This window comes from Homarus americanus, unplaced genomic scaffold (genome assembly GCF_018991925.1).
Source record: "Homarus americanus isolate GMGI-L3 unplaced genomic scaffold, GMGI_Hamer_2.0 scaffold32583, whole genome shotgun sequence".
Classification (NCBI taxonomy): Eukaryota; Metazoa; Arthropoda; class Malacostraca; order Decapoda; family Nephropidae; genus Homarus; species Homarus americanus.
This window is the reverse complement of record NW_024713129.1, coordinates 13,882,045-13,909,556: the sequence shown is the minus strand read 5'-3', so window position 1 is coordinate 13,909,556 and position 27,512 is coordinate 13,882,045. Positions and strand designations below refer to the sequence as shown.

Sequence of the window (27,512 nt, the reverse complement as noted above, 5' to 3'; positions counted from 1 at the left end):
CACGCACACACACACACACACACACACACACACACACACACACGCGCACACACACACACCTAGGCAGAATCATGTACCAGCATCAACCTATTCTATAAGTGAGACAGACACCACCAAGAACATCCTAACAAGCTTAACCATCCTTAACCATCTCCAACAACCTCACACGTGACTCATAATAACCACCCAATTTAGTCAAGTTATTCCCAAAATACATCTTCAAGGTTGGATCACTATACCTGTGTTTTCTAATAGTTAAGATAAGGTGACATGTTTAGTAATTAACTCTGTGTGTAATGTAATGCTTCCTATTATTATTTTTAGTACGTTTAGGTCAGGTCAGGTCAGTTCAGGTCAGGTCAGGTCAGGTCAGCTAGGATTAAGTTTGGAAAAATACTACTTCGTAAGTTGCCCATGAACGTAACAATCTTCACTATGGTGACTAAGGCTGCCAGGTCCAGGAAGCCTCAGGGTAGGGCTTCAGTGGAAACCTTTTGGGCACATCTATCGTGGCTTCCTTTCTCTCTCTTGTTCTTGGTATCGGGGATAATGTGTGTGTGTGTGTGTGTGTGTGTGTGTGTGTGTGTGTGTGTGTGTGTGTGTGTGTGCATATAGATATACATTTACACGTACACACTCATATACATAAATTTACACACACACAAACACACATACACACACAAACACACACACACACACAAACACACACACACACACACACACACACAAATGATCGGGTGTGGGCGAGGAGGGCGCGTGGGTTTAACACTAAGATGCGGGTTGCCAACTTGTCCCTCCTTGCCGAAGACCTCCTGCTCCAACACACTCTAACGTACCCCTAAACACACCCTAATACACCCCAAACTCACCCTCAAACACACCCTAACGCAACCTAAAACACCCCATAACACACCCTCAAACACACCCTAACGCACTCCTATTAACACCCCTAGACAACTAAACCCACACTCTAACACACTTACACACTTCTAACACACCCTAACACACCTATAACACACACCCTACCACACCTTTAACACACCCTACCCACACCTTTAACACCCCCTACCCACACCTTTAACACACCCTACCCACACCTTTAACACACCCTACCCACACCTTTAACACACCCTACCACACCTTTAACACACCCTACCACACCCTTTAACACCCCCTACCCACACCTTTAACACACCCTACCCACACCTTTAACACACCCTACCCACACCTATAACACACCCTACCCACACCTATAACACACCCTACCACACCCTAGTATAACAAAACAACATAGAAAGCTCGGGATGTGAGTCGAAACAGGATGAATGAGATCAGAAAACTTCCCCAACAAGCAAAGAGATGATAACGTCCTTGCCTCCGTCCGTCCGTCTGTCTGTCTGGTGTGAAGGGGGGGGGGGGTGAGGCATGAGGGAGGAAGGGAGGGTGTGAGGGAGACGCAGTGACCTCCTGGGCATCGAGGAGAAGACAGTGTAGTGGTCGAGGGTGAGTGGACGAGACAGGTTTCAAAGATTGTCTCATACTTCAGTCGTGTTGCGTTCGATACGGTTCGTGTTTCCGACATATTGGTGATTCGAGATCTAGTTAATTCGATACATTTGGTGATTCGAGACTTTGGTGATTCGATACCTAGGTATTTCGATACCTTGGTGATTCGTTACCTTTGTGATTCGATACCTGGGTGATTCGATACCTTGGTGATTCGAGACTTTGGTGATTCGATACCTAGGTGATTTCATACCTGGGTGATTCGATACATCATTATTCTCTCTACATATGACACTATAAAATTTCACTATATGATTTTCTTGTGTTTTATTATATTAAGTCTGGAAATTCTACTCAATGAACCTTTGAACTGAGACCGAACCAAAAGATGAGACAGTGACTTCTAAACGTTCATGTTCCTCAGATTCTGAAGTTTCGAAACTTTGGGAATTACCACAGAATTGAAAAACCACGAGTGTGACCATCTGTTGAGCACCTGTCAATACCACCTGATGAACACACTTGGTGAACATTACTTGCTGAACACATTGCTGAACATATTTGTTGAGCACCATCTACTGAGCACACCAACTGAACACCACTGCCTGCTGACCATCACTTGCTGAACACACCTGCTGAACACACCTGCCATCATTACCTTCAAGTCTTACTACAGGTAAATTAATCTATTTCTCTATTTCTTTGTATTCCCTTGAGTTTATCACCCTATTTTCACTTGTTTTTCTTTAGTTCTTGTTCTTGATTTTCTTCTTCCTCCTTTCATCACCTTCTTCTTCTCCTTCTTCTTCGGCTTACTTCTTTCACCATCTTCTTCTCCTTCTTCTTCTGCTTACTCCTTTCATCATCGTCTTCTGCTTACTCCTTTCATCATCGTCTTCTGCTTACTCCTTTCATCATCGTCTTCTCCTCCTCTTTATCATGTTCCTCTTCCCTCTTCCCCTTATTATCATCATCATCATCGTCTTTTTCTCCTCCTTCTCTTCCCTCTTCTTCCTTTAATCACCTTCCTCTTCCCTCATATTTTTCTCCTCTTCCTCTTCTTTCATTTCATAATAAAAATAATGGAAAAAATTAAAATAAGAAAAATATGTAAAATAAAAATAAAATATTAAATATAAAATCAAAATACTACTGATAAAAATGGATAAATAAAAATAAGATGTAAAAAAGTGAATAAATTAGTAAATAAGAATGTGGAAAATACGGGAGAAAATAAGAATGAAAAAAAAATGAAATGAATTAGGATTATTTTTTATTTGGAGGGAAATTTTTTTCTCTGATAATTTGTTTTTTTAATTTTAATTATTTTGTGATAATTTTAATTTATGGATTTTTGTTGTTGTTGATAATTCGTTTTCCGGAAGAATCTACGTTTTGATAATTTCCCTATTATTCCTGATAATTTCCTAATTTTCCTGATAATTTCCACATTTTCCAGATAATTTCTACATTTTCCAGATAATTTCTGCATTTTCCAGATAATTTCTACATTTCCCTGATAATTTCCCTCCTTTCCTGATAATTTTCCTCTTCTCATAAATTAATCGCCCTGACAATTTTCCTGCCAATTATAATTAATCCTCAACTTTTCTTTTGTTTCTCTTAATTATCAATCAGGCAAGAGACAACCACTACAAGAACAGTTCCAATTCCTCTCCCGAAAACAATAAACTCTTGAGAAAAAAATAAAAGCGTAAATAAGAGAGTTCCAACAATATTGTCAACCTATTGTTTATACTTTAAGTAAGGTAGGAGAGGTAGCCAACTAAGAAATACTCATTATACGGTAAAAACCTCTGTTTAACGGACTAGACGGAGAGGAAAGTCCGTTATATCGAGGGTCCGTTAGAAATGAAACTCCCAACTAACGGATTGTACAGAGATAAAAAATCCGTTATATCGAGGGCCCGTTAGAAATGAAACTCCAAACTAACGAACTTTAGAGGAAAATCCGTTATATGGAGGGTCCGTTAAAAATGAAAATCCCAACCAACGAAAAATACAAAGATAAAAATCCGTTAAATGGCGGTTTCACTGTAAATAATCTCGAACCCCCCAAAAAAACTTCGCCAGGCGGTACCAACGTTCGCCAAGCGCAACCAACCTTCGCCAGACTCATCAACGGGTGGATCAGTCTTCGTCAACAAGGTCAGAGGTTGGCGGCCATCGTCACTATCTAGGTCACCCCCATTAAGGGATGGGACGTCATAGAGAACCTGGTAATGTCATGGGGGGGATGTGGCTGGAGGTAGAGGTACGGAGGTAGAGGTAGGGAGGTAGAGGTACGGAGGTAGAGGTACGGAGGTAGGTAGGGGAGCAGAGGTAGGGAGGTAGATGTACAATAGGTAGGTAAAGGCAGGGAGGGAGAGGTAGGGAGGGAGAGGTACGGAGGTAGGTAGGGGAGCAGAGGTAGGGAGGTAGATGTACAATAGGTAGGTAGAGGTAAGGAGGTAGAGGTAAGGAGGTAGAGGTAAGGAGGTAGAGGTAAGGAGATACACACACACACACACACACACACAGGGGGGGGGGGGTTCCCTCTCTGTTTATAAAATAATGTCTGGCGGCAAAAACTTTGAATGGGGATTACCTTACTGCATTCTAAGTGTGTGTGTGTCATCTTGCATTGCTCAAACTCATTCTACACGACAAACATTTACGCCACTACAAAAGTCAGCTGATGGGGGTCTTTAAAATCTTTGTTTACATTAAGTCAGCTGATGGGGGGTCTTTAAAGTCTTTGTTTACATTAAGTCAGCTGATGGGGGTCTTTAAAGTCTTTGTTTACATTAAGTCAGCTGATGGGGGTCTTTAAAGTCTTTGTTTACATTAAGTCAGCTGATGGGGGTCTTTAAAGTCTTTGTTTACATTAAGTCAGCTGCTGTGTCGCGTCACTTGCCTGTCTAAAGGTCATGTTTTGACAACAGAAACAAAAATGTGAAAAATCCAGTTAAGAAAAATTTGTATCCTGTTTGAGATGAACTTTTGCTGTAACACTGACGAGTATAAACACATAATAGAGACCCACGATGTACAGAGACGAGCCCAACTTGGAGCATTTATTATATTGTTTTTGTTGTGATGCTTTCTTTCTTTCTGGTATTGTGGAAACCTAACCTAACCTAACCTAACCTAACCTAACCTAACCCAACCCAACCCAACCCAACCCAACCTAACCTATCCTAAATGCAGCGTAAAATATATCAAAACTAAGCTGGGATTCTAAAGTAAAGACACATGAACTCTTATCCCAGAATCAGCGACTAAAAAAAAATACATAGTGTGAATCCTCGAGAATCCGGATCCAGGAAAACGTAAACAAACATGAATGTCTCTCTGCGCATTCGCCGAGGAGCCTCAGTGACGTAGTTCTATTTAGTTTTATTTAGTAAGAATCAAAGAAATAATATGAGAATTACATTTATGTTTGTTTTATATCTCTGAATACCAACTGAGAACGGGAAGTTGACGGAAAGCGACTCGACAATAACAGCATAAAAATAATTGATATATATTTAAGCTCGTGGTGTTCTGTTTGTTGTTGATAAACCAGGTGTATCCTTTTAGCCCCTCCCTCTCTCTCTCTCTCTCTCTCTCTCTCTCTCTCATCCCTTGAGCCTCTCTTCCTCCCTCCCTCCCTTCATCCTTCAAGCCTCCCTCCCTCATTTCCTTCCCTCCAACCTCTCTCCCTCAATATCTCCTTCCCCTCCATCCTTCCACCTTCCCTTCCTCCCTCATTTCCTTCCCTAGAGCCTCCCTCCAGAATCCCTTCCTCCCTCATTTCCTACTCCCCTCCGGCCTCCCTCCCTCCAGGATCACCCCTCCTCCCCCTGTCTGGGTTAGTCGCCAAGGGCACAACGTTAATACCAGTTAGTTGTAAATGAAAGGTTAAATAATGTTACCTTGAATTTGTGTTCACCTTCCGTATTATTATTATTATTAATCTTGGTGTATTCCATTGTTAGCAGAGAGAGAGAGAGAGAGAGAGACTTACTTTTATTTCTGGTCACACAGGTGTAGGCAGGTCACACACCTGCCTACACCTGATCACACACCTGCTTACATATGGTCACACACCTGCCTATACCTGGTCACACACCTTGAATTACATTAACATCTTCCAGGTGTCTCAAAGACAGGTTCCCAGAGACAAGTCCATTAGCCTTTTTCCTTTAACTGCAGATCTGAGAATGTGTTAATCCCTGAGGTAAATTTTTCTCTGAGAATAGATAGATTAAAATGTATCTTTCTCCTTTAACTAAGACATGCTAGGGAGTAAATATGGCGGTGTATCTGTTCCAAGACTCGACTGTGGTTATATTCTCTCAACTCTGGGACTGGACAACACACACAGGTCAAGGTTAGAATACAGTAGTTTCCCCTCACATCTCTACCTGGGGTCGTGTGCCTTCCCTCCCCCCCCCCACCTTTACCTCAGTGATGGAGGGTATGGGGGGGGGGGGTTATGGGGTGTCTAGACCTCGTTGCTCACCCCCCCATGACGTCCTCATTAGAAGTTCGTAGAAAAAAAATGGGACCTGGTGCGGGTCATTATTTGAGGTGTCGGGAGGGGGAACTACTCAGTTATTTTTTTTTAACAAAGTCGGTCCTCTTGACGCAGCCACTACTGACGAGGGCGAGTGTCTGCTGGAGGAGGAGACGGTGTGTGTGTGTGTGTGTGTGTGTGTGTGTGTGTGTGTGTGTGTGTGTGTGTGTGTGTAGATGCAAAGGAGAGAAGATATTTTCATGCAGCATAGGATAGACGACCTTCAATCTCTCTCTCTCTCTCTCTCTCTCTCTCTCTCTCTCTCTCTCTCTCTCTCTCTCTCTCTCTCAGTTTATTCATCCAAGGTGAAAAGAGGCTATTATAGTTTCCTTTGTTATTGTTGTTGTTGTTATCAAACGTCAGGGTGAACAAACTTGATTCGGTCTACCCCTCCACCTAACCTAACCTAACCTAACCTAACCTAACCACACTCATAGCCTTCTCTTGTCTTGGTTGAGCACACATCATCATCTTTGTTCTTCTAAACAATTACTCTTGAACCCTTTCTTTCCTGAGAGAGAGAGAGAGAGAGAGACTTTGCAATGCCTGGGAAGAAAGAAAAGAAAGACAGACAGACAGACAGACAGTAAACAGAAACAAAACAGACAATCCGCAAACAATAATAAGGTAACCCCAGGTGTAAACAAAGAGGACTTGCTAGGTATAGGGGGCTGCCAGGTATGAGGGGGGAGCTGCCAGGTATGAGGGGGAGCTGCCAGGTATGAGGGAGCTGCCAGGTATGGGGGTGAGCTGCCAGGTATGATGAGGGTGGCTGCCAGGTAGGTAGGAGGGTGAGCTGCCAGGTGGGGGGCTGCCAGGATGAGGGGCTGCCAGGTGGGGGGAGCTGCCAGGTATGAGGGGGCTGCCAGGTTGGGGGAGCTGCCAGGTGTGGGGTGAGCTGCCAGGTATGAGAGGCTGCCAGGTATGAGGGGTGAGCTGCCAGGTATGAGGGGTGAGCTGCCAGGTATGAGGGGCTGCCAGGTATGAGGTGGCTGCCAGGTATGAGGGTGGGCTGGGGGGCTGGTATGAGGGGTGAGCTGCCAGGTATGGGGGTAGCTGCCAGGTATGGGGGTGAGCTGCCAGGTATGGGGGAGCTGCCAGGTAGGGGCTGCAGGATGGGCTGCCAGGTATGAGGGGTGAGCTGCCAGGTATGAGGGGGTGAGCTGCCAGGTATGAGGGGGAGCTGCCAGGTATGAGGGGTGAGCTGCCAGGTATGAGGTGAGCTGCGGGTATGAGGTGGCTGCCAGGTATGAGGTGAGCTGCCAGGTATGGGGGTGAGCTGCCAGGTATGAGGGGTGAGCTGCCAGGTATGAGAGGGAGGGCTGCCAGGTATGAGGGTGAGCTGCCAGGTATGGGGGTGAGCTGCCAGGTATGAGGGGGAGCTGCCAGGTATGAGGGGGAGGGGCTGCCAGGTATGAGGGGTGAGCTGCCAGGTATGAGGGGAGCTGCCAGGTATGAGGGTGAGCTGCCAGGTATGAGGGAGAGCTGCCAGGTATAGGGGTGAGCTGCCAGGTATGGGGTGGCTGCCAGGTATGGGGCGTATGAGGGGTGAGCTGCCAGGTATGGGGGGCTGCCAGGTATGAGGGGTGAGCTGCCAGGTATGAGGCGGGTGGGGCGGGTATGGGGGTAGCTGCCAGGTATGGGGGTGAGCTGCCAGGTATGAGGGGTGGGCTGCCAGGTATGGGGGGCTGGGGTGAGCTGCCAGGTATGAGGGGGAGCTGCGGTATGAGGTAGCTGCCAGGTATGAGGACGCCGGGTGAGCTGCAGGTATGAGGGGAGCTGCCAGGTATGAGGTGAGCTGCCAGGTATGAGGTGAGCTGCCAGGTATGAGGGGTGAGCTGCAGTATGAGGGGTGGGCTGCCAGGTATGGGGGGCGCAGTGGGGTGAGCCAGGTATGGGGTGAGCTGCCAGGTATGGGGGTGAGCTGCCAGGTATGGGGGTGAGCTGCCAGGTATGAGGGGGGCTGCCAGGTGTGGGGGAGCTGCCAGGTATGGGGGTGAGCTGCCAGGTATGGGGGGTGAGCTGCCAGGTATGGGGGTGAGCTGCCAGGTATGGGGGGTGAGCTGCCAGGTATGAGGTGGAGGTGAGGCTGCCAGGTATGGGGGGTGAGCTGCCAGGTATGAGGTGAGCTGCCAGGTATGAGCTGCCAGGTATGAGGGTGAGCTGCCAGGTATGAGGGGGGGCTGCCAGGTATGAGGGTGAGCTGCCAGGTATGAGGGGAGCTGCCAGGTATGAGGGTAGCTGCCAGGTATGAGGGTGAGCTGCCAGGTGAGGGGGAGCTGCCAGGTATGAGGTGAGCTGCCAGGTATGAGGGGTGGCTGGGTATGAGGGGGTGCAGGTGGGGGTGAGCTGCCAGGTATGGGGCTGCCAGGTATGAGGGGGCTGCAGGTTGGGGGGCTCCCAGGTTGGGGGCTCATGGGGGCTGCCGGGGAGCTGCCAGGTATGATGAGGGAGCTGCCAGGTATGAGGGAGCTCCAGGTATGAGGGGGAGCTGCCAGGTATGAGGGGAGCTGCCAGGTATGAGGGTGAGCTGCAGGTATGAGGGTGAGCTGCCAGGTATGAGGGGTGAGCTGCCAGGTATGAGGGGTGAGCTGCCAGGTATGAGGGTGAGCTGCCAGGTATGGGGGGAGCTGCCAGGTGTGGGGGTGAGCTGCCAGGTGGGACTCGGTATGGGGGGAGCTGCCAGGTATGAGGGGTGAGCTGCCAGGTATGAGGGGTGAGCTCCAGGTGGGGGTCCATGGGGGGGCTCCAGGTATGGGGGGACTGCCAGGTGAGGGTGAGCTGCCAGGTATGAGGGGTGAGCTGCCAGGTATGAGGGGGCTGCCAGGTATGAGGGGTGAGCTGCCAGGTATGAGGGCTGCCAGGTATGAGGTGAGCTGCCAGGTATGAGGGGTGAGCTGCCAGGTATGAGGGTGAGCTGCCAGGTATGAGGGTGAGCTGCCAGGATGTGGGGGGAGCTGCCAAGTATGAGGGGTGAGCTGCCAGGTATGAGGGGGAGCTGGGTATATCACTAATCCTACCACAAGGTCACCTGGGTTACCTCGTCCTACGAACTGTGAGCATCCTGCTGTTATTTGTGTGTGTGTGTATGTATTATTATCAGGTAGCAGTTTATCTGACCGTATAGTCAAAAACTCAAACGGCGATATAACCTAACCTACCTTAACCTAACCTAACCTAACCTAGCAACCTAACCACCTAACCTAACCTAACCCACCTAACCTAACCTGACAGGCAACGTAGAAAAGTTTAATTATCAGGTTAAATATAAATGGTGGGCTAATCTTTAAGTGATCCGAAAAAATAAGTTTAATTTAAACGCACACGCACCACACACACACACACACATTGGTGGGCGGTAGTCGGGGGGTCGTGACTGGATAAGGGGTGGTCAGAGTCAGGGGTCAGGGGTCGGGGAGATCAGATCACATAATACCAGAAGCACAAACAAACACCTAAGACGACCCCTCGCCTCCATGTACCGTCATCCTCCTCCCTGACAAAAGACAATCGTGAACTTTAAATCCAGATCATCCGAGAATCAAAGTGATCTGTATAGAGTGTTTGAATCATCTATGAACGATATTTGATCCTTTTGTAACGCATTATAAACAAAACAACATTGCTAAACATCATACTGAATCACACATAAATGCTAAACACCAGAAAAATACACATTCTTATTTTTAAACGTTTATAAACAAAAGTACATCGCTAAACAAAAACATAGACGATCCAATAAACGCCAGAATACACCACACCTAAGGATTACATCACTTATAGCCCAATCACATATGACCAGAAGAGAAAAACAAAATCGAATCGTTTGTTTGCGTTGAATGATAGTGGATTGCTTTCATATGTTTTCATGATACTCAATTTGGCGCGAATCTTATCTCTGATCTACTCAAGAGGCGGAGGGGCTTGTGTGGGCGGAGGAGTGTGCGTGGGCGGAGGAGCGTGTGTGTATGTGGGCGGAGGAGCGTGTGTGTGTGTGTGTGGGCGGAGGAGTGTGTGTGGGCGGAGGAGCGTGTGGGGGGGCGGAGGAGGTGTGTGAGCAGGGTTAGTGATCCAGGGTGTGTTTACGCGTATTGAAGATTTGCATCTTTGTGAAGGAAGAATGTCTCTTGAATTCATTTCCTTTTCATCTGGTGAGGATAACGATGTGTGTGTGTGTGTGTGTGTGTGTGTGTGTGTGTGTGTGTGTGATCAAAGTATACACCTTCATTAAAATAGTAAAATATACTGACACATCTAGTACTGGGTCGAGGGCGGTCCACACACACACACACACACACACCTCTGAAGAATTCATTAAATCGTTCGCCAGCTGTCTCTACCAGGCATCTCCCCCACGGTGACACAAACAATAATGTAAACAAGTAATAAACTTGTGTGTGTGTGAGAGAGAGAGAGAGAGAGAGAGAGAGACTGTAGTTATCTTTAAGAGCAAGAATAAAGATGGTGACACCCACACACATACTCTCTCTCTCTCTCTCCTTCCCTCACTCAATTCCCTTATGCCCTATATCCATCACTGCCTGTCTCTCACTCCTCCATCTTTCCTCTCACCCCCTCTAGCGGCCACCACAGTGAACAAAACAATCATGGCGGCTTTGTTTACATTTCGATGGGTGCCGCCATATGGAACACCAGCTGTTGCTCCGATCAGAAGGCCAAGAGGGAGGGAGGGAGGAGAGAGGAAGAGGAGAGGGCAGAGGAGACAAGGGAGGTAGGGAGGAATAGGAGGAAGGAGAGGAGAAAAGGGAGGAACAGATAGGGAGGAAGTGATCATCTCATAAACACCTGAATGTATTATAATGTAACGATGTTGGTTTGTGTTCATTATTGTACCTGTACCTGCCCCTGTACCTGCCCCTGTACCCTCCCCTAGCCACCTGCCCTGTACCTGCCCCTGTACCTGCCCTGTACCTGCTGTCCCTGCCCTGTACTCCCCTGTACCTGCCCCTGTACCTGCCCCTGTACCTGCCCCTGTACTGCCCCTGTCCCCTGCCCTGTACCTGCCCCTGTACCTGCCCTGTGCCTGCCTCTGTACCTGCCCCTGTACCTGCCCCTGTACCTGCCTCTGTACCTGCCCTGTGCCTGCCTGTACCTGCCCCTGTGCCTGCCCCTGTACCTGCCCCTGTACCTGCCCACCTCTGTACCTGCCTCTGTACCTGCCCCTGTACCTGCCCCTGTACCTGCCCCTGTACCTGCCCCTGTACCTGCCCCTGTACCTGCCCTGGCCACCTGCCCCATGCCTGCCCCTGTACCTGCCTCTGTACCTGCCCCTGTCCCTGCCTCTCTGCCCTGCCCCTGTACCTGCCCCCTGTACCTGCCCTGTCCCTGCCCCTGTACCTGCCTCTGTACCTGCCCTGTACCTGCCCCTGTACTGCCCCTGTCCCTGCCCCTGCCCTGTACCTGCCCCTGTGCCTGCCCCTATGCCTGCCCCTGTACCCCTGTACCTGCCCCTGTCCCTGCCCTGTACCTGCCTGTACCTGCCCCTGTACCTGCCCTGTACCTGCCCCTCTGTACCTGCCCCTGTGCCTGCTGCCTCTGTACCTGCCCCTGTGCCTGCCTCTGTGCCTGCCCCTGTGCCTGCCCCTGTACCTGCCCTGTACCTGCCCCTGTACCTGCCTGTACCTGCCTCTGTACCTGCCCCTGTACCTGCCCTGTGCCTGCCTCTGTACCTGCCCCTGTCCCTGCTGCCTCTGTACCTGCCCCTGTGCACTGTGCCTGCCCCTGTCCCTGCCTCTGTACCTGCCCCTGTCCCTGCCCCTGTCCCTGCCCTGCCACCTGCCCCTGTACCTGCCCTGCTACCTGCCCTGTGCCTGCCTCCTGTACCTGCCCCTGTGCCTGCCTGTACCTGCCCCTGTACCTGCCCCTGTGCCTGCCCCTGTCCCTGCCCCTGTGCCTGCCCTGTCCCTGCCTCTGTACCTGCCCCTGTGCCCTGCCCCTGTGCCTGCCCTGTACCTGCCCCTGTCCCTGCCTCTGTACCTGCCCCTGTGCCTGCCCCTGTACCTGCCTCTGTACCTGCCTCTGTACCTGCCCCTGTACCTGCCCCTGCCTGCCCCTGTCCCTGCCTCTGTACCTGCCCCTGTGCCTGCCCTGTGCCTGCCCCTGTGCCTGCCCTGTACCTGCCTCTGTACCTGCCCCCCTGTGCCTGCCTCTGTACCTGCCCCTGTCCCTGCCTCTGCCTGCCCTGTACCTGCCCCTGTGCCTGCCTGTACCTGCTTCTGTACCTGCCCCTGTACTGCCCTGCCCCCTGTGCCTCTGCTGCCCCTGTGCTGCCTGCCTCTGTACCTGCCCCTGTCCTGCCTCTGTACCTGCCCTGTACCCCCTGTCCCTGCCTCTGTACCTGCCCCTGCCTGCCTGTACTGCCCTGTCCCTGCCTCTGTGCCTGCCCCTGTACCTGCCCCTGTACCTGCCCCTGTCCCTGCCCCTGTGCCTGCCTGTACCTGCCCCTGTGCCTGCCCCTGCCTCTGCACCTGCCCCTGTGCCTGCCTGTACCCTGCCCTGTGCCTGCCCCTGTACCTGCCCCTGTACCTGCCCCTGTGCCTGCCCTGTCCCTGCCTCTGTACCTGCCCCCTACTCCTGTCCCTGCCTGTCCCTGCCCCTGTACCTGCCCCTGTACCTGCCCCTGTGCCTGCCCCTGTACCTGCCCCTGTACCTGCCCCTGTGCCTGCCCCTGTCCCTGCCTCTGCTTCCTGCCTGTACCTGCCCCTGTCCCTGCCTCTGTACCTGCCCCTGTGCCTGCCTGTGCCTGCCCCTGTCCCTGCCTCTGTACCTGCCTGTACCTGCCCTGTCCCTGCCTCTGTACCTGCCCCTGTACCTGCCCCTGTGCCCCTGCCCCTGTACCTGCCCCTGTCCCTGCCTCTGTACCTGCCCCTGTACCTGCCTGTCCCTGCCTCCCCTGCCTGCCCTGTACCTGCCCTGTACCTGCCCCTGTACCCTGCCTGTGCCCTGCCCCCACTGCCCCTGTGCCTGCCCCTGTGACCTGCCCTGTCCCTGCCTCTGTACCTGCCCCTGTGCCTGCCCTGTACCTGCCCCTGTCCCTGCCTCTGTACCTGCCCCTGTACCTGCCCCTGTCCTGCCTCTGCCTGCCCCTGTACCTGCTGTACCCTGCCCTGTGCCTGCCTGTACCTGCCCCTGTACCTGCCCTGTGCCTGCCCTGTACCTGCCCCTGTCCCCTGCCTCTGTGCCTGCCCTGGCCTGCCTCTGTGACCTGCCTGGCCTGCCCCCTGTGCTGCCCCTGTCCCTGCCTCTGTACCTGCCCTGTACTGCCCCTGTCCCTGCCTCTGTGCCTGCCCCTGTCCCTGCCTCTGTGCCTGCCCTGTACCTGCCCCTGTGCCTGCCCCTGCCTCTGTCCCTGCCCCTGCCCCTGTCTCTCTGCCTGCTTACCTGCCCCTGTACCTGCCTGTGCCTGCCCTGCACCTGCCCCTGTGCCTGCCTGTACCTGCCCTGTGCCTGCCCTGTACCTGCCCCTGTACCTGCCCCTGACCTGCCCCTGTACCTGCCCCTGTACCTGCCCTGTACCTGAAAAAACACAAGATGGTACATCCTAATCTCTCTCTCTCTCTCTCTCTCTCTCTCTCTCTCTCTCTCTCTCTCTTCTTCACTAACTCAGCGTCGCTCGCCAGAAATAGAGTCTAATTATAACACACTGGAAAGTGACCGAAGGAAAAAGAGAGTGAGAGAGTGAGAGAGAGTGAAAAAAAAACATCCCTGTTCATTACGCTCACCATATTTAAAACTTCTCGCCCCCCTCCAAGTAGTCGGCCGTTTCTGTCTTTGACTTGATAGCACATAAGATTACCTTCATATATTGTAATTATAAGTTAATACATAAGGGTAGAGTCTCAGTGAGGTGTTGGCGACATTTTACCCAATATATTGATGTTATAGGACAGTTAAATACGTTCTCACATCACCAGTTAAGTGAGAATTTCTACGGAGGAACTTTTAAGAATGTAGCCATCACGAACGAAGGGAGAAAAAACGTGTTTGGAACATGATAGTGACGTGTCTATTACAGGAACTATTCGTGTTTTGTCGTACACCTGGTGACGTGTAATTAACACACCTGCTCTCATAATGGACAGATGCATGTATGTATGTATGTATGTATGTGTGTGTGTATGTATGTATGTATGTATGTATGTATGTACGTATGTATGTAATGTGAGTGAACTCATCATTCTAGCTTCTTGCCTGTCTGTCTGTCTGTCTGTGTGTATCTGTACATCTGTCTGTCTGTGTGTCTGTCTGTCTGTGTGTCTGGGTAGTGACCACCAAGGACAGCTGCACACCCAGAGATGGACAAACCATCACACGGACATTTCCTGCTGTCTCACTCTCTCCTACCCTCCCCCTGACTCCTCTCCCCCTGACTCCTCTCCCCCTGACCCCTCTCCCCCTGACCCCTCCACCCCTTCTGACCCTGACCCTGGATGACCACGTCTGTCTGACTTTTTTTTGACACAAATATCTGTTAAACTCTCACTCTGTCTCTTTCTTCCTGTCTGTCTGTCTGTCTGTCTATCTGTCTGTCTGTCTCTCTATCTTACTGTCTGTCTGTCTGTCTGTCTATCTGTCTGTCTGTCTGTCTGTCTGTCTGTCTGTCCAGCAGTAGAACAGTGGCCCAGGAAGGTTACTATATTAAGCAGAGACTCCAGTGGTTGTGGTTGTTGTTGTTGTTGTTGTTGTTGATTTTGATGTTGTGGTTGTTGTGGTTGATGTAGTTGTTGTGGTTGATGTGGTTGTTGTGGTTGATGTGGTTATTAATATTATTTTTACACACACACACACACACACACACACACACACACAAGAGATCTTTTAACACAAACACAGAACTGGTTTAAGTGCTCATTAATCCTAAGGAGCAACACAGGCTAATGGCACCTAGAGGTCAGCCACTTCCTCGTGTGTGTGTGTGTGTGTGTGTGTGTGTGTGTGTGTGTGTGTTTCGATCTTGTTTGTTTATTTGTCAATTTTACTGTTTTTTTTACGTTTATTTGTTTATTATTTTTTGCTGTTTATATTAGTGTTCGGTTTATTTTTTTTTGTGGGTGTTTGTGTTTGTTTCTGTTTTTGTTTGCTTTTGTGTTTTTCTTGGATTTTTATTCCTTTTTTTAGTTTCCTTGTTATATTTTTTAGTTTTTTTTGTTTTGTTTTTGTTTTTTTGTTTATTTGTATCTTTGCGTTTGTTTGTGTTTGTTTTCTTTTGCTTTGTGTTTCTTTATAAGTATTTTTCTGTTTTTACTTATTATTATGTTCGTGTTTGTTTGTTTGTGTTTGTTTTCTTTTGCTTTGTGTTTTTACTTATTATTATGTTTGTGTTTGTTTGTTTGTGTGTGTACTTGTTTATTTGTGTTTTTGTGTATATTTCTATGTTTATTTCTTTAATTGTCTTTGTTTTTATTGTTTTTGTATAATTTCTTCTGTATTTGTCGATTCATTTCAATAATTTACTTCAATTTCTTTCAATCTCCTTCATTTATTCATCTGATTCATTTAGTCTTTTTCTTTTTACTTTTTTTTTTTTCATTTGTTTTGCCTCAGCTGCTTGGACTTCATTTGCTTACTCTTTTGGGAGAGGATTAGGTGAGAGGGGACAGTGTGGGGTGAGGGGGAGAGGGGAAGTGAGGGGTGGGGAGGGGGGGGAAAAGTGAGGGGTGAGGGAGGAGGGGGTGAGGAGTGAGTGGGGGAGAGGAGGAGGAGGGGAGAGGAGGGAGTGAGTGGGGGAGAGGAGTGGGGGGCGAGTGAGTAGGGTGAGGGGGAGGAGGGGGCGAGTGGAGTAGGGTGAGTGGGGGAGAGTGAGTTTGACAGCGTAGGTGATGATTGATTTGACAGTGAGGCCAGATTATTGAAACCGGACCCTCTCTCTCTGTCTCTCTCTCTCTCTCTGTCTCTCTCTCTCTCTCTCTCTCTGTCTCTCTCTCTGTCCTCGTGTGAGCGACTTAACAGACAGACACAGTGGACATGATTGTCATAAGCAGCTGTCATGAAGAGTTATATGAGATGTCATCTGTCAATACTGTTAGGTGTGTGTGTGTGTGTGTGTGGAAAAAGAGAGAGAGAGGGACAGGTAGGCGCCTTTAAAAAAGACATTCAGAGAAGGGGAGAAGAGGAAGAGAGGTGAGAGAAGGGAGGGAGAAGATGTAAAGAGACGGAAGAAACGGGAGGTAGTTGGTCTTATCTGGGGGGGGGGGACACCGAACCCCTCCCTCACTTAAACAACAAAAATTAACTTGATTAAACCACAATTTAACATGATTATTAACAGGTCTAAAACAACACGTCTTGAGCAAGTTTTAAACACGTCTAAGACAAGTTTTAAACACGTCTAAGACAAGTTTTAAACACGTCTAAGACAAGTTTAAACATCGTCTAAGACAAGCTTCTAAACATGTCTAAGACAAGTTTTAAACACTTGTGGAAATAAGAATCGTGTTTCATTCCTCCCTCTGTGGTACCTTTGGTTTCTTTTGCAAGACTTGTGGCACTCCATGCAGCATTCCTACCTTAGGTCTTCTTCCCACCTTTCAATTCTCACCACCTGCCCACCCACCTCACCACCTGCCCACCCACCCTACCTGCCCAGCCCACTCCACCCTGCCACCTGCCCACCCACCCTACCACCCGCCCACCCAAAGCTAAAATATTTTCAATTATAAAAGTGAGTCACCTATATACGTTCTACATCTGTTTCTCTTACACACACACACACACACACACACACGCACACACACACGCACACACGCACACGCACACATATTCTCTCTCTGTTCCCGTACCCACAGGTGTCAAGCTAATTAAGCTGTGTGTCTCGTATTTCAGGTGCACCTCTGGTTATCTCTCTCCACCAGCTGTCAACCATCCGAGTCTCTCTCCACCAGCTGTCAACCGTCTGACTGTCTCTCCACCAACTGTCAACCACCTGACAGTTTCTCTCCACCACCTGGCAACTACCTGACTGTCTCTCCACCACCTGGCAACTACCTGACTGTCTCTCCACCACCTGTCAACCACCTGAGTCTCTCTATCGGCTGGCAACCACCTGACAATCTCTCTCCACCACCTGGCAACCACCTGTCTCTCCCCACCACTCTAGAATAAGCTGCGTCAGTGAGTGAGTGAGTGAGTGAGTGAGTGAGTGAGTGAGTGAGTGCGTGATTGAGTGAGGTTTTCCATCCATAGAGCTAGCTGACACAAGTAAAGATAATTGAACATTTGAACATTTGTACTGTAATTATCAAGACATTTGAACATTTGTGCTGTAATCATGAACCATAAAATGCCCGAAATTTCTGACGACAAGAGTTGAAATTCTCTAAAGATCTTAGTAACTTTAGTATAAGATAAGGTAAAAAAAGAACAGTTTTAAAAGATCTTAAGGTTAGAAAAGTCTTATATATCTTACTTTGAATATAGTGACTTAAACTTACGAGAAAAATAATTAGACTTTAGATGAGAAAAAAGTGATTCCAAAAAGGTCTTTATTCTGGAAAAGTCTTATTAATACTCAATGATATATTAAAAGATCTTACGACAAGAATTATATGAATTTATCCCATATATAAAAACTTAATACGAGAATTTAAAGAAAGATAGTTATAATCTATTATATAAGGTTTAACTTAAATATCTGTATATAATGAATGTTTGAAAATACTGTTAAAAAAATATTTCTTTGTATGTATGTTTGGTGTATAACTTACTGTACCTATAATACGTGAGTTGTTGTTATAATTTAACTTATTATCATGGAGAAATTTAACTTACGTCTATATTGAAAAAAAATTACAATTCTTACACTTCAGATATTAGTTTTGTCTCCTGGGAGGCTTGTGGTTAATTTATTTTTGAGTGTATATTATAAACTAATGTCTGGTAATTTGTTAACATTAGAAAATAGTAATTAATGTTTTTAGTTTATATATCTGTGATGGTATAAACGACAAGGGATCTGATACTACTCTGAATAGGATCTCGATGCTGTAAACAAAACAATAGCATCTCTTCGGCATTGGATCCTATTAGTCTATGTTTACAGTGTGAGGGAGAAGGAGGTGGTGATGGTGATAGTGATGGTCCAGTCCTGCCAGTGTACAGAAATATCCAAGATAGCCATGGACCAGATTCAGTAAAGAGAACAACAAAAAAAGTAAAAAAAAAAAAAATACATCGAGAACCTTGATAAATTCTTAAACTTTGTGAAATGGAAAGTTTATCAACACTTGTCCAATGTAAACAGTGAGTGATTTTTTTCCCACGTGTGATGAGGCCATGAGAAGAAAGTATGGTGGCTTGCTGAGAAGAAAGTATGGTGGCTTGCTGAGAAGAAAGTATGGTGGCTTGCTGAGAAGAGAGACACATACGTCCTCCATAACTTTCTCTCGTAAATCAACCTTCTAATGTCTGTATGAGAGGTTAAGTGTCATTAACCTGTGTGTGTGTGTCATAGTTGGTAACAAGTACCTCTCTAACTTTTACTGAGGCTCAGGAGTTAACTTATAAATAGGATATAACTGAAAAAGACCAAAATATAGTGAATTGGTACTGGGTGTTTTGGTTGTTAGTTTGGTTAATATTGACTTATTAATCTTTACCTGGTTGAACAAACTCATCCCCTACGATTAACTGAACTAAAAACGAGAGAAAACTAAGACATATTTTATAAATCGTGGTTGAAAATATAATAAGAATCACAATATGTTCAGGAATTTATGATCAAAATCACTCCTGCAACATTAGCAACTGTGAGTGTGTGTGTGTCTGTGTATGTGTGTGTGTGTGTGTGTTTGTGTGTGTTTGGTCAGTGTTTTGATCAATCTTAATTTGAAGAAGAAGAAAATAAAAGAAGTATAATTTATTTCATTGAAAACTTGTCAACAACGATACTTTACCGAGTTACCTCGTAAAATATCTACAACACCAAGAGAAAAAAAAACACGAGAGATTTTGAAATAAGTGTAAAAATAAAGACTTTTCACCTCGAAGTAAACATTGACAAGTTTCTACATCAATGACGTCAACATCCACTTAACAAAAGAACACAATAGAACATCAAGAACACCGTGGAAAGTTTCTCAAGTTGTGTGATCAATTTGGGGATTTTCGAGTCGACGTCAGAGTTCTAGACAACACTCAGAGGTAAATCCGGATTACTGTAATCGCCGAGAGTCTCCACTGATACGTTTGTGTGTTGGTTAGAAATTCCCCCGAGTGTTCTCCAAGACTTCTCAAGCGAACAGCTGTGGGTCCGTAAATCAGCTGACGAATGTAAACACAAATCAGCTGATGAATGACAACAAACAAGAGGATAATAGCAGGACCTCTGATACCTAGGACATCATCCACCTAGGAATTCAGCTGCTAGAACATCAGGAGTAACTTCTGCTAGGACTCTCACTACCCAGGGCAGAAGCACTAGGACTCTCAGTTTCCAGGGCATATGTGAAAGGACTCTCAGCTCCTAGGGCAGATGTACTAAGACTCTTAGCTCAAAGGGGGAGAGGTGCTAGGATCAACAGTTTTTTAGGGCACCGCCTGCTGAGACACTAGCAAACAGTTTCAAAGGCGTCAGCTGGAGGAGGAGTTACTGAACTAACTTGAAGGATTAAATCGCCTGAAGTTCCAAGACGCTGCTCCTAGGACTTACAGATCCCAGGGCACAGCAGTAAGGACTTCCAAGTTACGTCTCCAAGGACTTTCAGGTTACGTCTCCTAGGACTTACAGATTCCAGGGCACAGCAGTAAAGACTTCCAGGTTACGTCTCCTAGGACTCACATATCCCAGGACACAGCAGCAAGGATCCTTCGAGGGTGTTAGGAGTGGAGGAGGAGGTGGCGGCGCCGGTAGGATCATGACGCCACGAGACTGTAGACTACAAGTGGCGCTGGTAGTGATGGTGACTGCCCTGCTACACCTGTCCTACACCTGGCGTACTGATCGTCGTGAGTACATTCCTCCCTTATCATTCCTCCCTCATTCCTTATCGTTCCTCATTCATTCATTATCATTCTCATCATTCCTTATCATTCCTCATCATTCCTTATCATTCTTCATCACTCCTCATCATTCCTTATCATGCCTCACTCATTCCTTATCATTCCTCATCATTCCTCATTACTCATTCTTGATACTCATTACCTGTTATTATTGTTTCCTAAGCCTTTATTATTTAGAGAAACACATTATCATACATACATACATACATAGATACATACATACATACATACATACATACATACATACATACATACATACATACATACACAGAAGAGAGAGACAGTGACTTCAGGGTTTAGCAGAGGTCATAACATTTGAGTAAATAATGAAAGTGGTTGATGTGTGTGTGTGTGTGTGTGTGTGTGTGTGTGTGTGTGTGTGTGATAGTGGTAGTGATAGTGGTGATGGTAGGAGGGTTCAGTGTGTGTGTGTGTGTGTGTGTGTGTGTGTGTGTGTGTGTGTGTGTGTGTGTGTGTGTGTGTGTGTGTGTGATATGAGAGATAGTGAGTGTCGTCTGTAAAAAAGGAGTGTTAAGGATAAGGAGGAGAAAGAGGGGAGGAGGAGGAGGAGGGAGGAGGAGGAGAGGAGGAGGAGGAGGAGGGGGAGGAGGAGAGGAGGAGGAGGGGAGGAGGGGGGAGGAGGAGGAGGAGGAGGAGGAGGGTGAGGAGGGGAGGGGGATATAGGAGGAGAGAGACCAGTTGACGGGAAGGGAGGAGGTGGAGGAGGAGGAAGGAGAAGATGATGATGACGAGGAGGACGACGATGATGATGATGATGACGAGGAGGACGACGATGATGATGATGATGACGAGGACGATGAAGATGATGACGAGGAGGACGACGATGATGATGATGATGACGAGGACGATGAAGATGATGGTGATGATGACGACGATGATGAAGATGATGACGAGGAGGGGAGGGGAGGAGGAAGAGGTGGGAGGAAGGAGGAGACGATGATGACGAGGAGGAGGAGGAGGAAGAGGTGGGAGGAAGGAGGAATGATGATGACGTGAGGAGGAGGAGGAGGAAGAGGTGGGGTGAAGGAGGAGACGATGATGACAGAGGAGGAGAGGAGGAGGAGGAGGAGGAGGAGGAGGAGGAGGCCAGTGGTCAAGCAGCGGGCACTTTAATCACTGTCTTCTTCCTACATGAAAGGCTTTATTGGCATTGGAACTGTGTGTGTGTGTGTGTGTGTGTGTGTGTGTGTGTGTGTGTGTGTGACAGACAGACCATACACCGAGCCTATCAAATAACCCCTAGTATCAAACATCTTTTTCTTCCATATTATTTACACTATTTTAATTACGATTGTTAGTGTAAATAAAAAAAAAATGTTTAGTCTATGTAAATAAAACTGTAAATGAAACAATACATAATACTGTCTCTTTGTCTCTCTGTCTCTCTCTCAGTATCTCTCAGTATATCTCTCACAGAACCTAAGCTTTTTGGCAGTAAGCTTAAAAAACACGTCTCTATCATTATCTCTCATCTCTCATTATATCTCACAGGGCCTAAGCTTTTTGGCAGTAAGCTTCGACTCAGGTCATTGGAGCCAGCCAAGTATCGGATACAGAAGAGATTGGTCCAGTTCCATAACTTCTTCCGGTCAAAAGTTAAGCCTCCAGCGTCCAACATGCTGGCTATGGTGAGTCCTGATATAGCCAAAATGGTGCCAAAATGTAGCGAGATTTAGCGAGAATATAGCCACTAAAATAGTAAAAATACAGCCCAAAATAGCCAAACTATGGCCAGAATATACACAAGACATGCTAGAGCCATACTGTAAACATAATATAGCCATAGAACATTAATATAACCCTGATATAATATGTACTGTATATATACGTGTGTTTGACAGAGTTGGTCGTCAGTTGCTGCTGTAGACGCACAGAGATGGGCCGACTCCTGCCAGCTCTTAGTTCACGATGATGACAGAGGCCGCACCGTAGAGCAGTTTGGGCCCTGTGGTCAAAATATCTTCGTCGCGACACATCAAGTACCATGGTTCGATACCCTCCTTCCTACGTGTTGTATAGTGATTTGTTTGTTTTTTTGTGGGATCATGTAGAGATTACCCCCCCCCTGATGCTTATCTAACCTAACCTAACCCAATCACTTCCTAATCCTAACCTAATCTAACTTAAGTGTTTTTAAAGCGATTATACCTATTTAACGTAAATTCTATGTCTGTCTGTCTGCCAAAATACAAACACCTTACCAGCATATGAGTGACCTGACCTTTGACCCTTACAGGTTCTTCGCCGTCAAGACCTGGTGGTTAGAGAAGGACAATTTCACCTACGGGGGACTGAAGAATGATTTAACGGTGGTTGGTCACTATACGCAGATGGTGTGGCATTCTACCCACCAGTTAGGTTGTGGCTTAGCTTATTGTGCCAAAGCTAAACCCAGACCTTTCTACAACTATGTCTGTAACTACTGCCCCATGTATGTAACTACTGCCCCATGTATGTACTGTCGTGTTGGGTACTTGCCATGATAGGTACTGCCCTGTTAGCTACTTCCTTTTGTGTGTTCTTTCCAGTAGGTACTTCCCCCTCTAAGTATTGTGTGTACTTACCAAACAAAATCTTGGTGATACAAACAACCTTGTTTATATACCTGCACTGTCTTGGCACTATACATTGTTTATATACCTGCACTGTCTTGGCACTATACATTGTTTATATACCTGCACTGTCTTGGCACTATACATTGTTTATATACCTACACTGTCTTGGCACTATACATTGTTTATATACCTGCACTGTCTTGGCACTATACATTGTTTATATACCTGCACTGTCTAGGCACTATACATTGTTTATATACCTGCACTGTCTAGGCACTATACATTGTTTATATACCTGCACTGTCTTGGCACTATACATTGTTTATATACCTGCACTGTCTTGGCACTATACATTGTTTATATACCTACATTGTCTGGCACTATACATTGTTTATATACCTGCACTGTCTTGCACTATACATTGTTTATATACCTACACTGTCTTGGCACTATACATTGTTTATATACCTGCACTGTCTTGGCACTATACATTGTTTATATACCTACACTGTCTGCACTATACATTGTTTATATACCTGCACTGTCTTGGCACTATACATTGTTTATATACCTACACTGTCTTGGCACTATACATTGTTTATATACCTACACTGTCTTGGCACTATACATTGTTTATATACCTGCACTGTCTTGGCACTATACATTGTTTATATACCTTCACTGTCTTGGCACTATACATTGTTTATATACCTACACTGTCTTGGCACTATACATTGTTTATATACCTACTGTCTTGGCACTATACATTGTTTATATACCTGCACTGTCTGGCACTATACATTGTTTATATACCTACACTGTCTTGGCACTATACATTGTTTATATACCTGCACTGTCTTGGCACTATACATTGTTTATATACCTGCACTGTCTTGGCACTATACATTGTTTATATACCTGTCTAGGCATATACATGTTTATATACCTGCACTGTCTTGGCACTATACATTGTTTATATACCTGCACTGTCTTCACTATACATTGTTTATATACCTGCCTTATACATTGTTTATATACCTGCACTGTCTTGGCACTATACATTGTTTATATACCTGCACTGTCTTGGCACTATACATTGTTTATATACCTGCACTGTCTAGGCACTATACATTGTTTATATACCTGCACTGTCTAGGCACTATACATTGTTTATATACCTGCACTGTCTTGGCACTATACATTGTTTATATACTACACTGTCTTGCACTATACATTGTTTATATACCTACTGTCTAGGCACTATACATTGTTTATATACCTGCACTGTCTTGGCACTATACATTGTTTATATACCTGCACTGTCTTGGCACTATACATTGTTTATATACCTGCACTGTCTTGGCACTATACATTGTTTATATACCTGCATCTTGGCACTATACATTGTTTATATACCTGCACTGTCTTGGCACTATACATTGTTTATATACCTGCACTGTCTAGGCACTATACATTGTTTATATACCTGCACTGTCTAGGCACTATACATTGTTTATATACCTGCACTGTCTTGGCACTATACATTGTTTATATACCTACACTGTCTTGGCACTATACATTGTTATATACCTGCACTGTCTAGGCACTATATTGTTTATATACCTGCACTGTCTTGGCACTATACATTGTTTATATACCTACACTGTCTTGGCACTATACATTGTTTATATACCTACACTGTCTTGGCACTATACATTGTTTATATACCTGCACTGTCTAGGCACTATACATTGTTTATATACCTGCACTGTCTTGCACTATACATTGTTTATATACCTACACTGTCTTGGCACTATACATTGTTTATACCTGCACTGTTCAGGCACTATACATTGTTTATATGCCTACACTGTCTTGGCACTATACATTGTTTATATACCTACACTGTCTAGGCACTATACATTGGTTTATATAATTAAAAATGTCTAGGCACTATAATATTGTTTATATACCTGCACTGTCTTGGCACTATACATTGTTTATATACCTGCACTGTCTTGGCACTATACATTGTTTATATACCTGCACTGTCTTGGCACTATACATTGTTTATATACCTACACTGTCTTGGCACTATACATTGTTTATATACCTGCACTGTCTTGGCACTATACATTGTTTATACCTGCACTGTCTTGGCACTATACATTGTTTATATACCTATACACTGTTCCTGCACCATACATTGCCTTATATACCTACACTGTCTTCAATTCATACATTGTTTGAGACTCTGCACCGTCTAGCACTATACATTATATACCTGCACTGTCTTGGCACTACATATATGAGACTGCACTGTCTAGGCACTATACATTGTTTATATACCTACACTGTCTTGGCACTATACATTGTTTATATACCTGCACTGTCTTGGCACTATACATTGTTTATATACCTGCACTGTCTAGGCACTATACATTGTTTATATACCTACAGTGTCTACGTATATAGCCTATCTACATTACCAACACAACATGATAAATCAATACAAATTCCCATGAATATTTTGCTGAATTTCTATCTATCTATCTATCTAATCCAAATTAACAACCCTTCAACTACCTCATTCCAGCGGTAACTACTTGGAGAGCCTACCCCGCCCGTACAAGCGAGGCATCCCGTGCGGCTCGTGTCCTACAGAGTGCAAAGCGAAAAGACTATGTACTAATTCCTGTCCATATGGTGACTTGTGGGTCAATTGCAAGGAGCTTCAGATGGCCTTCTCATCATGGCTCTGTGAGACTCGCACCAAGGAAGGACTCGAAAGACTTAGATACTGTCGAGCAACGTGTAAGTGTAAGGGAAAGATTACTTATCCTTGAGGGGGTAATTAGGGAGTGAGGGGGAGAAGGAGGGATATTGTTGATGTGTGGGGGGAGTATTTATAGAGTGAGAGGGAGAGGGAGGGAGATTGTTGATGTTTGGGGGAGTATTTATGGAGTGAGAGGGAGAAGGAGGGAGATTGTTGATGTTTGGGGGAGTATTTATAGAGTGAGAGGGAGATTAGGAGTTAGGGATTATCACTAGAAGTTCGTTGGTTGAGAGAGCACATTGATACTCTTCTCTGAGTGGTGGAAAGAGCACATTGATACTCTTCTCTGAGTGGTGGAAAGAGCACATTGATACTCTTCTCTGAGTGGTGGAAAGAGCACATTGATACTCTTCTCTGATTGGTGGAAAGAGCACATTGATACTCTTCTCTGATTGGTGGAAAGAGCACATTGATACTCTTCGCTGATTGGTTAAGAAATGATATAGGAAGATATACTAGGATATAGGAGGTCTAGCTGGGATTTAAGACTCCTAGGTGAGGCTGTAGGAGGGGATACTGAACTAAGCTTTTCTTATTCTTATGGGAGACTAATTTGCTTATAGAACTTGGATAATATGCATTGAATTTGGAAACGTGTGTGTGTGTGTGTGTGTGTGTGTGTGTGTGTGTGTGTGTGTGTGTGTGTGTGTGTGCGTTGATGTTTCCCTGTGTTATTAACTATGTAAAACTTGTTTATAACTCTCAAACAACAGCACAAACCAGATGTTGTTTATATATATATCAATTTGTGTCTCTATATTATAAACTTTATATCAATTGACGATGTGTTTTTCTTTTACAACCTATATAATTAAAGTCCAATAGGGTGGCAGTGGTTAAGTCCAATAGGGTGGCAGTGGTTAAGTCCAATAGGGTGGCAGTGGTTAAGTCCAATAGGGTGGCAGTGGTTAAGTCCAATAGGGTGGCAGTGGTTAAGTCCAATAGGGTGGCAGTGGTTAAGTCCAATAGAATTGGCAGTGGTTAAGTCCAATAGGGTGGCAGTGGTTAAGTCCATAGTGTGTGGTTAAGTCCAATAGGGTGGCAGTGTTAAGTCCAATAGGGTGGCAGTGGTTAAGTCTGGGTTAGGTGGCAGTGGTTAAGTCCAATAGGGTGGCAGTGGTTAAGTCCAAATAGGGTGGCAGTGGTTAAGTCAAGAGGCAATAGGGGTGGCAGTGGTTAAGTCCAATAGGGTGGCAGCAGTAAGTCCAACAGGGTGGCAGTGGTTAGGTCCAATAGGGTGGCAGTGGTTAAGCAATAGTGGCAGTGGTTAAGTCCATAGGGTGGCAGTGGTTAAGTCCAATAGGGTGGCAGGGTTAAGTCCAATAGAGTGGTTAAGTCCAATAGGGTGGCAGTGGTTGAGTCCAATAGGGTGGCAGTGGTTAAGTCCAATAGGGTGGCAGTGGTTAAGTCCAATAGGGTGGCAGTGGTTGAGTCCAATAGGGTGGCAGTGGTTAAGTCCAATAGGGTGGCAGTGGTTAAGTCCAATAGGGTGGCAGTGGTTAAGTCCAATGGGCCAAAATTCTGTATGACAACGACACTAATCATTTATTATTTATTGAAGGCTTACGAGATCCTAAGGTCTGTTAACATACTAAGTTTACTTAAAAAGGATTAACATTTGGTTATTATATTGTAAACTCTACCTCACTCACACACACACACACACACACACACCACCAAACCCTCTCTCCCTTCCTTCCAACCATGACTTAACCTCTCTCTCTCTCTCTCTCTCTCTCTCTCTCTCTCTCTCTCTCTCCTTTGCTTCACTCAGCCTCGAAACAAGATGCAAATACAAAACTCAAAGTTCTTGCCTAAACATAGTTCAATGACCTCTTTTCTCCCCTCTCCTCTTTTCTCCCCTCTCCTCTTTTCTCCCCTCTCCTCCCCTTGGTGTTTAAGAGGACACCCAAATCACTTCCGGTTGACGATAAACGAGAGGGGAGAGAAGAGAAGAGGTTTGAACCCCTGAGAGATAAAACAAAGAAAGAAAAGAGACCTCCATATGTGTGAT

The 27,512-nt window shown here is 46.1% G+C and overlaps 1 protein-coding gene across 7 annotated transcripts; it reads left to right on the top strand.

Annotated features, from left to right (window-relative positions):
• The first annotated feature begins 1,461 nt into the window (after window positions 1–1,461).
• Window positions 1,462–26,279, top strand: LOC121867779 (cysteine-rich secretory protein 2-like). 7 transcript variants are annotated; one of them, XM_042367908.1, is made up of 7 exons: window positions 1,462–1,503; window positions 1,931–2,182; window positions 16,913–20,032; window positions 21,599–21,735; window positions 21,949–22,094; window positions 22,344–22,538; window positions 25,259–26,279. In XM_042367908.1, the coding sequence occupies exons 3-7, from the start codon at window positions 19,942–19,944 to the stop codon at window positions 25,506–25,508; spliced, it is 819 nt and encodes a 272-aa protein (XP_042223842.1). In that variant the 5' UTR covers window positions 1,462–1,503; window positions 1,931–2,182; window positions 16,913–19,941; the 3' UTR covers window positions 25,509–26,279. The 7 variants fall into 7 exon arrangements, with proteins under 7 accessions (XP_042223842.1, XP_042223822.1, XP_042223806.1 ...); XM_042367888.1 differs by having other exon boundaries at window positions 1,465–1,503; window positions 1,847–2,182; XM_042367897.1 differs by having other exon boundaries at window positions 1,480–1,565.
• The last annotated feature ends 1,233 nt before the right edge of the window (window positions 26,280–27,512 follow it).

Bases quoted from the DNA above. Each gene is read 5' to 3' on its own strand.
- LOC121867779 (XM_042367908.1), top strand. From the start codon at position 19,942: ATGACGCCACGAGACTGTAGACTACAAGTGGCGCTGGTAGTGATGGTG. The intron at 20,033-21,598 runs GTGAGTACATTC...TATATCTCACAG, and splicing joins CACCTGGCGTACTGATCGTC to GGCCTAAGCTTTTTGGCAGT. The intron at 21,736-21,948 runs GTGAGTCCTGAT...TGTGTTTGACAG, and splicing joins CGTCCAACATGCTGGCTATG to AGTTGGTCGTCAGTTGCTGC.